Source organism: Miniopterus natalensis, chromosome 3, assembly GCF_054644295.1.
Source record: "Miniopterus natalensis isolate mMinNat1 chromosome 3, mMinNat1.hap1, whole genome shotgun sequence".
Taxonomy (NCBI): Eukaryota; Metazoa; Chordata; class Mammalia; order Chiroptera; family Miniopteridae; genus Miniopterus; species Miniopterus natalensis.
In genome coordinates, this window is record NC_142083.1 from 19747856 (window position 1) to 19762972 (window position 15117).

The 15117-nt window shown below is 39.5% G+C and overlaps 1 protein-coding gene across 1 annotated transcript in view; it reads right to left on the reverse strand.

The window, feature by feature from the left end:
- Positions 1–15117, reverse strand: part of FBXL7 (F-box and leucine rich repeat protein 7) — a 298532-nt gene that overhangs the window by 200264 nt on the left and 83151 nt on the right. Inside the window, exon 2 of the mRNA XM_016217312.2 lies at positions 10000–10089. Within this exon, the coding sequence (XP_016072798.1) occupies positions 10000–10089 (90 nt within the window). The remainder of the gene's footprint in view (positions 1–9999; positions 10090–15117) is intronic.

Sequence of the window (15117 nt, forward strand, 5' to 3'; positions counted from 1 at the left end):
CACCAGGAACCCTTTGCCTGATTCCAAGATTTATGGCTTAAATACATTTCTCCACTAAAAGGTCCCAGACTCTTGAGGCATGGCTGATTCTGTGCCTTGAATGTGGGGGACGGGGAGAATAGTGTGGATCTGAAATATTCTTCTGTGGCCAGAGAGCAAGGATTGTTTTACAGCATGAATGTCAATGCTGGAAGATAAAGGAGACACTTAAAGGTTTTCCACAGTAGAAGTTGTGAAAAGTTAAGCATCAAAAAGAGAATAATAGTGATTAATAATTGAAACAATGTGTTTGTAATTAGACTCCAAGAGAAAAGTCGATATAAATACATAAGTTAATATAAGTTATATAAACTACTGTTATACACAATAAAATACAGTATAAGCATAATAGACTGCTTATAGTATGTGCCAACTGTAATTGTAAGGGAGTGTTAACTGACAAATTCTTCAGAAGCTGGCTTTTGTTGTATCTTTGTAAGTTGGATGATTGTTAAAAAAGGCAAGTGAAATCTTGAAATCCAGCCCTTCACTGCCTTCCACAGGAAATCCACTCCCACCAAGCATTTTGTGAGTTTAGAAAAGACTGACTAAAGGTTTTCAAGGGCATAGGAAGGTGTCACCTTAGGGGCCCTGCTACACACAGTGTTGGAACATCTCCCCAGTTCCACCCTCCTTTCTTCCCATCTATCTCCCTCCTTCACTCTCCTGGGTACCCCCCCCCCCACACATGTGTCTCCTTCCTTTGCCACCTAGAATCTCTCTATTGTGGAGATAAATCTATTTTTCTAAAGCCCACATCACATACTCAAACACATGGCAGATATTTAGAAGAACAAATGTCCTTCAGCGCACAGGTGGCCCGGCCCACCCTGGAAGGCAGTCCCAGCTCGATACAGTCGAAATCCTCCTGTTCCACTTAAAATTAACTGTTACCATGTTTCCCAGGCTGTTCTCCTTATACCAATTCTTCCCTCACCTCTTAATGATTACAAATAATGTCTAAATGACTTATACACTATCCCCTCCGCAGTGTGGATTTCCCACAGTATACAGGAGGCAGAGGAACGCCCTTCACAGCACAGTGCTTTTCTCTCCTTATTTGTTAATCAGCTCGAAGCCTTGGGAAGTGAGGACTTCCTGAGGAAGTCAGTTTATCTTCAGGAAGTTATTTCCTAGTCAGAGAGGAAGTAAACAGACAAGTTAACCTGATTTTTAAGGTCAGACTGTGTCCGTGCCTGAAAAGGTCAAATATTTCCAATATCAGGATATTTACCCTAAAATACTGGCACACAACCCCTCCACATTTTCTTTTTGCCTTAGATGAGTTCACAAGTCTGCTCATTAGTCTAAATCCTTCCAAATGGCCCAGAGGAAGGTGGCGGATGCAGCATGTCACAGACTGATAGCCTGCTGGTCACTGACATCTCCAATGACGTGTGATCCATCGAAAACCTAGTACAAAGTCTGTGCGGCCACTTTATAACCAAATGTTTTCGTGAAAACTCGTTGTTCAAAGCACTTGAGAACCTATTCAGTGTTTCCGGGAGGGGGAAGGAGGTGTGTTTCGAAGCCTCCACTTTCCCCACATGAGCCCAGATGGTTTTTCTCAAACTCTCCACAACCTACACACAGTGCTATGTCTTCCTCTCCGCCCTTCTACCTTCTACTCACACAGCAAAAGGCCAATCCCAGGCTGCCAGGCCGCCGATGCCCACTCCTCCACCCCAGGCTTATTTCCCTTCCTTTCCAACGACAGCATTTCTTCAGATCACTCTCCGGGACACGACCTCATATCACCCCAAATTACCATTTAACTATTTCCTAAGTGGTTATCTCCCCCAGCAATTGCTCGGGTTCTGGAAGTGGTGGATTCTGTCATAAAACCAAATTCCTTCGAAAACCAAATAGCTAACAGCGATATTGTGAAGGATGCTTGTTTAAGACAATAGGGAAGGGGATGGGGGCTCAGAAGCTATAGGGTAGATTTTCTACCTAAATCCAGCCAAGTAAACCCAAAATTAGTTTTCAAAATTCTTCAAGGGAAAGGAAACACGTCTGAAGTAGGGGTCATGCTCTGTGCCACCAGCTTGAGTGACACACACTGTGTACCCACAAGTGCCAAAAAATGTATATGAAACTAATTACATTGTTTAATAAATTCCCACTTAATTAAAATACTGAAATCAGTGATAAGATATTTTAGGAATAATCTAAGCCTTCATTACAAATCCCCTAGTTGCACTGAGGTGAACCAGAATGCCTACATCTGGAATATACCTGTTATTTATTGAGTGCTCTTTCACAAATGGCAAAATGTAAGTGAAAGAAATAAACACAGAATAATTTGGCTGTGGGATTAGAATATTAAAGATCTAATTTTTTTCTCCTTCCCAACTCCACATTCTGGACATCTCAAGTAGTACTCTAAGATGTCCTTAGACACCCACATACACAGAAACCCAATTTCCTTCTGAGCCCATTAAATGACATTTTTTGCCATTCTGGATGATCCATTTTGGAAGATAATTCCCTCAAGAAATTAAGCTTAGTTCTGGAGTCTGAGATGCCCTAGGATTTCACTGTATATTTGTAGGCTTACATAACAACTTTGTGGACACCAAGCTGACAAGCTGTTCACTGCTAAGCTCATCATCAGAGACAAATTCGACTTCTTTGTTAAACTGGGCAGCCTGAATCGGTAACATGCTCAAATCGCTAGCTGTAATTGGTGCCATTTTTTAAAAGTCACCTAACTTACAGTTATGCAGTAGCTTAAACAATAAAATAAATTTGGTCATGAAGCAGTGTGTTGTTAATTTAATTACCAAAACACATTAAGTTTCAACAGCTAAAGCCTAGCAAAAGCTTTCCTATAGGATCCTGAAATGTTCAAAGACAGTTAAGTTTAAATATTAAATTTGAAAGGCCAAACAAATCTTTATAATAATCAGTCATCATCTTCCTCATGCACAGAGTAAAAGCTCCTAACACTACGATTCATATTTCAGCATCTCTCCCTCCCATAAGGTCCCCCACCCAAACTTTCGGCTTGAATAGGTATCATTTTATAACTACTTTTAAAGATTTTTCTTTAGTGTCATTTTTTTTTTTTCCAGTTCTTTATTTTGATCTCTCTTTCTATGTTATATGTTTTCACTCTGTTTTCTCTTGCATCGGAGATTGAGTCACTCAATTGTAAGACTGCTTCAAGGTCCACTCCAGTCTTCCAAGGCTCATGCTCTGAGACCGCTATCTTCTACTTATGTACACTTCAGATTGAAGAATAACTCCCTGGCTCAGTTTTAAAGGGAAAATAAGCAATGTAACCATTCAGAAATCTTATATTATATACACTATAGACCCTACATGATGATTAATGTAAATATCAATTTCAAATCCCAAGTCTGTCTGGTATAGTATGTTAAGGGCACAGCTGTGGTAACTTGAAAACTAACCCCAATATAAAAGCAGCTTAGAAGACTGACTTTTGCTTTTTATAACTACAGATTTAAGGTCAATTTCTAGACTATATATAGAACACAAAAGTGTTTCTTTGTACACTATCAGCAATCTAGACACAGTTACGAGTTGGCATTTGAAAAGAAACTTTTCTGAGTACTTTGGAGATATACTTTTATATAAACTTATAAAAACAATTAGTATGAAATTCTCAGTAGATTTGCATGATATTTACAAGGCTAGCATTAAGAATTAATCTTAGTCAGAAATCAGGGCTTATAGCCTATCTTTGCCACTTACTAAGTTTATATGACTTTGGGCCGTCTTGATTCTTTCTGACTCTCCCTGTTTTAATCTGCCAAATGAAAACTTTTATATCTACTTCTCAAGAGAAGCGTGAGGATGGATGAAACAAAGGTGAATGCAACAATGCTCATGAAAGCACTAGAAAGAGCCTGAAATAGTGTGTTCCCAAAAATGTTCATTAAATTTGTTGGATGGTCAAAAAGGCTTTTTGGAAAACGGAATCCACATTGACTTAAAAGCATCATCTTTCTCTCTCTCAGTGATTCTTGTGAATCTTGTTTGAGGAGTACACTCAAGAAGCTGAAAGAAGATAATATAAGACAAAGAGAAGAATAAAAACAAAGCCAGATGTGGTTAAGCATTTTCAAAATAACCTATTCAGAATTGGTCTAATTTAGGCACTGAAAACATGAGAACCCATGACTATATAAATAAACTGGTGATTTTAGCTTCCATGAAAAGAATATTACCACAGATTTTTCATAAATTAATTCATTTCACATGACTCAAATGAAACATTTTAAAATGAACTTCTTTCAGGAAGTTAATTAAGCCAGCAATTTCACAAAGCACTATTAAGTGAATCTATGGGCAGGTTATTTAAAATCATGAGCTGTCTTAAAAGTAGTTCCCATCTCCAGGAAAGAAGCTAATCTACTCCAGTAGGTTAAGATCCTTTTACCATTAGAAGCAGATCTTCTCTTCCCAGTGGAACTACTGATCTCAATAGTTCTCAAAGATCTTTCTCAAACTATTCTAAGCAGCCTGCCCCAGCTCTGCAAGCAGCTCAAAATAAGCAGCTAAAAATCAGGTGGACAAAAGAGAATTAAATAGTTTCATGCACAGAAGGGAATGGCTTTTTTAAATGCTATGCTTTTTCTAATTTGACCATCTCTCACCAAAACACTATTGTGTCAAACTCCTGTTTCACAATTTTTTAGGTGTTTAAATCTTGAGCAAATGTTTTTGTTTCTCTGTGCCACAGGTATTTCTTTGTAAAATGGGAGTATATTAGATCAGAAAACTGTCAATCTTTTGTAGCTCTAAAAACCCTATGGTTGTCTTGCTTGATAACCAACATTTATAAACAACCATTACACCTATAAACTGTGTTATCATTGAATTCAATATCTGAACTTGAATATGTCTAAAGAGCAACTGGATGAAGCTGACTCTTCATCAGCCAATTCTAGTTGGCCTTTGAACTAACTGTGTCACCTTCCTCCAGCTAGAGAGAAGACTAAGTTGTTGGCATGCCACCCTTACAACCACATCCACACACACGCCTCCCCATTCTGCGAAAGAAGTCCACGCTCAGCGTAGTATTTCTAGGAATCATCTTCATGATCAAAACCAACTCAACTGCACCTGCTCAAGGCTGGCTGCTGTGTGCTCTATTCCAACCATGGGCTGGATGTGACTTTCAAAGCTGAAGGCCAAAGCCCATTCTTTCCAGTACAAGAGAGAACACTGTGCAGATGAAGATGACTGAAAAAAGTAGAAGAGAAAGAATAGTAACACAACTGGAAAGAATTATGCTGTGGCCTACGACGTTGGAATGCAGATTTTGTTTGGAAAAATGGAAAGTTTCCAGCTTTCTACACTTGAACCCAAACCCCCTACAGTGTCAGGATATCAGGAACTTAAACTGTCACAAGAAATATAATGGGCATTAAAGAAAGCCTATACCACTTATCAGGGAGAAAGCACTGCAGGCTGCCAATTCCTTAAAAGGAATGTGGCTTTAGAGTCACAAAATTAAGATAAACAAAACTTTGCATGAGACTTTGGACCAGAACACTACTATCAGGTCAAAGATGCCATTCTCTCTTGGATTAAAACCAAATTCTACCACCATCTGTGCCCACCATGTCTAGTGGAACAACTTTCTGACCCCAACTGGATTAGTTGAAACATTAGATAGACAGCAGGGGCACAAGTCCTTAGTAAAGACACAGACTAGCTAGAGTGATTAAACGGGATGCCTCAACCATTAGAGTTGGGTACTAGAATAATTAAATCTGCACCAAAGTTAGATGCTGTCCAAAACTTTAAAAATCCTATGGTTCTATAATCTCTTGTGTCTTCGGAGTTTCATTGGGGTCAACTATGTTCAGGTACCATGAGTAGATCTATAAACACTAATCCAGAGACTCTTTATGATGGCTCTCAGGCTAGGTCTGGCCCCAAGGTCAGAACATCTCAGAGAAGCTTTTAGATGGCAGCCCTGCACTTTGTACTCACCCTCTTAACAGGTCTTCTTGCCATTGCTCATGACCTCATCCCAGAGTTAGGAGACAGCATTTGCAAAGGATAGTTTGTGATGCTTAGATACAAATCTGAAGGTCCTACAGAAACATCAGCACCCCCAACACCCTTCTTCATGCATATAATTCAATGATGTCTAATAAATTTACTAAGTTGAGCAACTATCACTGTGACCTTAGACAGTCAGAGCATGGGCAGCTGGTGGCAGGGTAAGCACAGGCCTGGCTGGTCCCTTTGGGCAGGCTGCATGAGGACTGCACAGAGGATGTGGGTGTGCTGAGATCCAGGGGTACCGCAGAGACTCCAACAAGCTCCCCCAGATGTGCAGGTGCCATATTCAGCCTCAGGAGGTGGGCTGAGGACTGTGGCATCTCTAAGCTTCCTGCTGAGGGGTCTTGCAGCCACCTCCTCCCCATTGACCCTGATACTATAGACAGTCAGGGAACACCAGGGAGTCTCCCCTATTGGACGATGGTACAGGGGGAGGTTCTTACACTAAGCTTGCCAAAAGCTAGAAAGATGAATGGGCAGGGACTAAAGATGCCAAAAGCTAGAAAGATGAATGGATAGGGCCTGAAGATGCCAAAAGCTAGAAAGATGAATGAATAGAGTCCAAGCATGCCAAAAGCTAGAAAGATGAATGGATAGGGCCAAAGTGTGCCAAAAGCTAGAAAGATGAATGGACAGGGTCCAAGCGGGCAAGAGCTAGCAAGATAATTGGATAGGAAAAAAAAGTCCTCCTCTCTCTATCCCTATAAAAATCATGGACTTCAGCAGAAAGGGGGACAGTCTTTGAGATGAGAGTCCACCATTCTACCAGGTCATTGCACATGAATAAACCTCTTTTCTTTTTCTCCAGCACCTGTCCTACAAGTTTGGTTTTCATTGTGGCAGGCAGCCAAGCCTGTGTTTCAGTTACATCACCACCATCCAATTTTAGAACACTGTCATCTCCCCAATAAGATCCCTCCTGTCTGTTTATAGTTAATCTCCATTCCTACCACCAGCCCCAGGTTAAGTGAAGGCTATGTGAGTGCCTCTCCTTTCCCTCAACTCCCACATCCTCTTTGTTTATCTGCCAGTATATACTGCATAGAGTGGTTACCTAAATGTTTCTAGGAAGAGACAATGCCTGTGCCATTAGCTATTTGTGGAGTTTGGACACAAACACACACAGACACAGACACACACACACACACACACACCACACCACCACCACCATCACCAACAATTCTCCATATCCAGCCCATCAGGGAGAAGTCCCATACTGCTGTACAATGGTTCCAACTCAGCTATTACAGGTGTGGCCACTGTTTTCAAAGGCTGCAGGAAAATTAAATATTATTCTTCACAATAGTTATCATTTTTAGAAATCAATATCACTAAGACCTTCAAACTAAGGATCCTGCCTGTGTTTCCTGAAGATGATATCGATGAATTCAGCAGTGAAAAATCAAAAGAGGATCAAGTAACTGAAAAAAAATAATCATAATCAAATGGCTTCTGGAAGTATACCACTCACTCAATATTTTCTTCACATCAAAGTTTAAATATAGTTCTAGAAAACAGTGGGGAGAGAATCAGGGAAGCATTTTTAAATTTGCTCCTTTGTAGCATGTCTAAGATATCAAAGTACACCTCTATGTTTTGCCAGCATGCTGTATGTAGGTGTTCTCCAGTAGGAGGTAAATTCGCTCTCTGGAAGGTGTGGTACCCTATTTGCCCATCCCAAGAGGTGGACTGGGACTCTTGTCTATGCATTGAGAAAATTAGACTTGACTATTGTGCTTCCATCTTGAAAAGCCAGGATGATTATATGAGATCAATTATTCAGCAAACATCCCTAAAATATATTTTAATGTAACTAATACACCTGATTTATTGCTTAATACTTTTAATTTTTCTTTGATTAAAAAATAGTAGAAAAAAATGACTCATATAAACAAATAGAAAAACAACACTTTCTTTTATAGTTTTTCAGATATGAAAAAAATATGACAAGCATCTTTCACAGGGATGGGGTTCTTCTACCTAAAATTTGGAAAAAATTTCACACTCATTTAGCTCAGTTGCTAAAAGTTCTGTTTCATATGAACATCACATTTTCCCATTTTTCTCTCCTGCCTTTTTATCAGAATGCATGATAGAGAATGCATTCTGATAAAAATGTACAAAACATTAGCTGGGCCTGAAACAAAGGAGTCTACTTAAGGAAAAGGCAAAATAAAATAAAAATTTTAAATCCCTATAGAGTATTTTTGAAGCATAAAAAGCAGACTTTTTAAATGCATGAAGTCCCACAATCCCTTCCCCAAACCCTTGCAACAGAGCTCATATATTTTTGTATTTCCTATTTTTGAAAAGGAGAAAAAAGTATTAATAGAACTTAAATCCAGATAGGGAAACATAGGACTATTTAACATACTTTTAACTTTCTGTTTTCACAGCCGCTCAAATTAGACAAATGACTGTGACAGAATGACTAATAATAATGGTGGAAAATAATGGTGGAAAAAAATTGATAATCTTACAAAACATAGATTTCTGACCACAGAGGGTCACAAATTACTTAAATTGAAGTGATTTCCATTTTGGCTTCAGAGAATGAAAGCCTCAAAAGTGAATGTTTAGAATCAATTTACTTGATTTGCACATTACCTTAACTGAACTTCAAGAATGATCTAACGCCCATATTTGAATTAACAGACAGAAAATTAAAGTTGGATTGGTACCTGATACTTCATTGCATGGAGAACACCGCAGTCTGTTTGCCTTCCAATATGGGTAAAACAATGCTAAGGCATTAAACACAAGGGACTATAATCCAGTTATAAAAGCTACTTATGCATCAGTCTGGGGATAATTAACCCAGAGAAGGTAATTCTGTGCTACTTGAAACACACCAAGTCAAAGAACACCCGAAAAGAAGATAAACAGCAGAGGGAAGGCATCATCATTAACACAGGAACTATAATGCAGATTAACAGCAGTCACACAGCTGAGAAGATCAACATCAGGCCATAAGTATGCTTCCCCATATCATAAGCAACAGAAATTCAGCCTCCGAAACAAAGACTGGAAATGTGTTCCACAACATGCTGTATTCTTTAGGAAAGCACACTCTATACAGCATTGTGAAAATCAGGTGACACCTCCCAAGGCGTCTTTCATTATAAATGGCATTGATGTCTTAACACTGGACCTTCATTTGACAATTTGTTTAGAAAGTACTCCTCAGGAAAGAGGTCATTTAAGTGTGTTTAACATTAAAGTAAAAGGAGCTGATTCCATAATAGGATCAACTTTCCACTAAATAACTACCACAGAAACAATTATTTCCACACTCAGACAAGTAAGCAATAATTCAAACCCTTCTCAACTATTTACTGGGAAGTGGCTGAATTCCAGCATGTATTATAGCTACATATAGTCAGATTCTGCATCAAGAACATCCATGTGACCAATTTCTGTCCTGATAGGCAGGACTTTTCAATTATTCTCTAAATACTCAAACGAACCTCCTTTCCTACTATCAAATATTGGTGATTGGTTCAAGGTCTACCAATCACATTGTCACAATCCTGAACTCCAGCGTGCCTATTCTGAAAATCCTTACACAACTTTCGATTTCAGCACAAGGATTTTACAATCATAACATTTTCTATACCGAAAAACAAGATATATAATATCATAAAGGCTTCTCCAAAGTCAGCCGACTATATTTTCACAAAATAACAGCATTTGCCTTAGAATTGAGACACTTAAATTCCATTGAAAGAACTTTGGTGGACAGTGACGGCAGCACAGCAAAAAAGAAACTTGGAAAACCTTTGCCTTCTCATTTTTAAGACTCTCATATGCTCCCACTCAGTAGAACAGAACTCAGACTCACATATTTTATTTGTCTTCCAAAAATAGCCAGCACTGGGAAGAAAGGGCAGGAGATAATGAAGACCAGATGCCTACCTTCACTGGTAGCCACATTCTTCTGGGCTTGGGTTGGTGTGTGATCTGTACTTGAACTCACGTCGGATGAGATGCTTGAGCTGCCTTTGCCTAGAGAAAATAGAAATGAGCAGCTTTTGAGTTTTGTAATTTCAGAACTAGACCGTGCCTTTCACTCTGTCCCACAGCAAGCCACATCGCTTGTTTCCAAGAAAGGAGCCGTAATACCAAGAAAGGAGTTTATTAGGTTTCTTGCCTTATGCATTAAATATCTTTTGGGAAATGCCTGACCCATGTCAGAGTAGAACTAAAACCTTATTATAATCTTGTTGGACTATAAACTCAGACAAGATTATAAAACGTAGTCAAATATGATAACGTAATCTAATTTTGGCATACATGTGACTAAGAAAGTACATATGCGAAACACATCTACAATATTGATTTTTTATTTGCAGCTATAAACTATACATTTTCCAATAAAGGACAAAAGAAAATCTAAGAATGAGGCATTAACCAAGGAGCAAGAGCCTACTTGCTCCAAAAAGCTCTACCACCTTAAAAACAAATTCCCTGTTTTAATAGGTTATTTAAAAAAAAAAATGGAAAAAGGTTTGCGTCATTTTTCTAACGCAGTAAATCTCAAGCAGGGGTGCTTCTCCATGCAAGGGGACATTTGGCAATGTCTGGTATCATTTTCAGTTGTTATAACTGGTGAGAGTATGCTCCTAGCACTAGTGGGTAAGAGTCAGAGATGCTGCTTAAACATCTTACAATGCACAAGACAGCCCCCTCACAACAAGGAATTATCCAGCCCAAGACATCAATAGTGCTGAGGTTGAGAATCTCTGGTATAAATAATCTTACCTTGACTCACAGCTCAGTCTGTACTCTTCTGACTTTTAATATGAGCATATGTAATATTGCTAAACATTCTCTAAATGCCACATGAAAGTCTACAAATATGAACCACACTCGCTGCCTAGTGAGGGGAGTGCCAATGACTGGCGAGTAGTAGAATTCTAAGATAACTCCCATGGTACTTGCTACAGACCAAATGTTTGTGTCCCTCTAAATTTCATATTTTAAAACCTAATCACCAATGTGATAGTATTAGGAGGTGATTCGCCTTTGGGAGGTGATTAGGTCATGGTGTGGCACCTTCATGAATGGGACTTAGAGAAGAGATCCCAAAGAGCTCCTTGCCCATATGAGGAAACAGAGAAAAGATGGCAATCTTTGAACCAGGAAATGGGCTCTCATCAGTTACCTTGATCTCAAACTTTTCAGCCTCCAGAAATGTAAGAATCAAACTCCTGTTGCAATAAATCACCTAGTCTATATGGTATTTTGTTGTAGCAGCCTGAAGAGGTTAAGCCTGTGCCCATGTGCTTGGTAATCGGCTCCCCTTGAGTATGGGCAGAACCTGCAACTTGCCACGAAGCCACAGAGTAAGACAACAGTGAGAGGGTTTTGCAGATGTCATTAAATTCCCTAATGAGTTCAATTTAGTCAAAAGGGAAATGATTCTGGGTAGGCCTGACCTAAATAGATAAGCCCTTTACAGGAGTCTAGAGGACTCTAGAGGAGAGACTTCCTGCTGCGCTTGAGGAAGCAAGTCACCATGAGTTCTACAGCTGCCAGGCAGTGAATTCTGCCAACACCCATTGTGCATGGAAAGGGATTTGAGCCCCAGATGAAAGCCCAGCCCTGGCCAGCACCTTGATTGCAGCTTTGTAACACGCTGAACAAAAGTCCAGCCCAGAATTCTGACCCAAGGAAAATAAAATAATGAATGTATCTCATGTTAAGCTGCTGCTAAGTTGGTGGTAATTTGTTATGCAGCAATAGAAAACTATATAATGACCCACCAATTATATCACAAATGAGCTCTTTTCGCTCCACAAGTTATGATGAAAACTCTTACGTGCAACTGAGAAACAGTTTTCCAACATCCTTCCCTATGCAGTGGTGTATACACCTCAGTCAGGCAGAGTGAGCTTACAGTCTGAAAACAGCATAAAGGCACAAATGGGCAATTTAAAGAGCTTCGGGGATTTGTTTGCTAATGTTGACAGTAATGGAACAATCCAAGTTCATGGGTGATATCACCTGGACAGGGAAGCTCATTGTGATTTATGACTCTGTTATAACAGGTCTGCAATTCCCATCATGCCTGCCCATTTCACACCCTCCTCCCTTAGAGGCAGCCAACGCAGCACAGTAACTCTCCATCAGTTTGTGTCTAGCCTGCCTTTGCAGTCACCATTTATCTGCCATGGTTCACCTTTGGAGGGTACTGACATGTTGGACTCGGTACCTCGTTAGAAATATGTCAAACTGATTTCTGACCTCAGTCTGCTGCTCCCTTGCTTTCTGACCTTGGACATTCACTTCTCCTCCAGGAGGCTTAGTGTCCACATCTGGTAGGGGAGATATGGAGATGGGTAGACTAAGTGGTTTCTGGCAGCTCAAATAGTTTATGATTCTATGAGTCCATTACAGAACTCTTCAAACCTGCAAACATTACTTTTCAGGGGGAAAAACATTACTGTGCACCATGAATACACAGACTTAAATTATTTTTAGTATACTGTTACTTAGAGATGCATAAATGGCAAACCAGAAATAAACTCCATATGCGTTAGCTCTGATTCAACAATAAGACCAAAACAAAATAACCAATTAAACACAAAAACAAAACCCATAAAATTCCAATTAGCACCATTAATTTAAAGTGGCAGATGATGTTATTCTGCTGACATTGAATTGCCTTTCGAAATGTAAATAAAGTCCTGGCTGCTAAAGCCAACGTTCTCTTGCTTCTGGCACGTCCATGCTACCTTGGGCGTGTGAGGACTCAGCCTGCCCACCACAGTCCTCCACTAGAAAAAAACCTGTCAAACTCTCTAAGCCTCATTGTTTTCATCTATAAAATAGAAATAAAAACAAACAACTACCTATTTCCTCTACTAAGAATGAGGGACTTGTATTCACCTTTCAGGGTCTGTCAGAGGCTATTATGGGGAAGTAGTAATTTATGGCTTATAAAGCATTCAATTATGTGCAATACCAGCCACAGCCCGCCCTGCCATTGTTTAATATTGACCCATTTATCACAGCTAAATTTGTCTAAGGAGAAAGAAATGAAATTTAAAACACTAATTGCTGCTTTACTGTTCTATGCACATAGAATACTTTATTTTCTGTGCATATAAATTAAATTATACAAACCTTATATATCCAGCAGAAATCCCTCAGGTATAAGCAAGGTTGACAGTTCTACTCTCTCTCTAACTGCTTTACCTACACTACAGGAAAGTTTGTTATTGGCCATTCAGGATAAAGTAAAATTTTGCACTTTATTAATCTGCTGCCAAGTAGACTAAAAGGCCCACATAAGGGCAATTGAACAATTAGGTATCGAATACAAATAATTATCAAAGCGAGTGAAGATAATCGCATTGAAGATGGTGAATGTTGTCTGTAACACGTTAACACAGGCATATAATTCTGAATCACAGTACGAGAAACTATTGGTGCATCGATCATTTAGGTCATTTGGGACACATGATTAACCCAGGAATGCTAGCAGAAGAATGTGCTAGTCTTCTGGTCCAATCCCACATCCTTTGGGCTTTCTGTTAGAGTGTGCCACGTTTCCCCAATGTTTGAAGAGAGAGTGTTCATTAAATGGGGATCCTATTAGAGAGGGATTTTAAGTCTCTTTTAATTAAAAAAATTCCCATATGTAAAATAAGTTTCTTGTCTCCCTTCATTTTCAGTGCCCAGGCTGATTCTGCAAGTGCAGATACTTAAAACTAGACAGGCAGACATTCCATTGTGATTTATAGACAACATGAAGAATATAAAGAGTGGAATAGAAAATATCAATCAATGTGTGACAAAAAAGTGAATCAATGGGCCCTATGATTTCTAACATTCTTAAGAGTTCAAGAAACCACTTGCAAAATTGATTCCCTATATCAATTCCAGATTACATGCACTGAATTCATTCCTGTGGATTTCAGCCGCAGACTTCTCATACGAAAGCCACAAACAGGCACGTGGACCCACGTGGGGGACTGAGCCACTTATTTCCTGTTTCTTTCGGTTACCTTGTTTTCAACTTGCTGTTAGAGAACCATGAGAGCCTGATTTGATATTAAATGTCCATATCAACGGAAAGAAAATGTTTTTCAATATCTCAGAATTAGATCAAGGGAACAGTGGGTCATATCTGTGTGTTGAAGCCACTGTTATTTTTTCTGACTGTTATCTTGTGAGATAGTTTCTTACCTTCTCTGACTCAGAGTTCAGAAGTCTATACATACAAGATAATAATACTAGTCATCTCAAAGGATGATCTGGCTTAATCCCTGGCCCAGGTGTGTACTAGTTTTGGGAGAAAAAGCTGAACACATATTGGGAAAGCACATTAGCTCTTTCAGGCCAATGGGGAGAGATTTAATAGATGAATCCCCAGAGGTGGAGGCACTGCAGTAGAGTGAAACGAGCAGAAATCGAACCCTGAGCCCTCTACCCTGCTTTACGGAGAGCAAGAAACCTAAGACAGTTTCCTATGCTTTGGCTCCTCCTATTTTTTGTTCTCTCTGGGTGAAGACTGAAGAGTGGGCTCCAGAGGACAAGAAAAGGAAATAGGAAAGACAGAGTTCTGTTTTGTTTTTTTCCTTTCAAGACATTTAATGTCCCAACTGGAACTTTCTTTACCATAGTTTCCCAAAGCACCTAACGAGTGACCTGAGGGCCACTGAGCAAGGTACCCACTTCTGTAACTGGGGGCGTGGGGGTGGATCTAGGGAACAAGATCCTGCCTTCCCCTAAGAGGCTGACATTCTGAGCTTCTGTCCAGCCTGAGAAAAGCCAAGAACACTTTCCAGCATCTGCCTCATTGCTGAGAGAGGCAGTCCCTACTCAAATACAAATCCTGGTGCAGAGTGCTGGCATCTTTTCAGTATTTCAAAATTTATATTGACATAAAATTTGCCATTTGAACATTTTTAAGTATGTAATTCAGTGGCATTATTTGCATTCACAATGTTGTACAACCATCACTATTATTTCCAAAACTTTTCATTACTTGACACAGAAATTCTGTATCCATTAGGCGATAGCTCC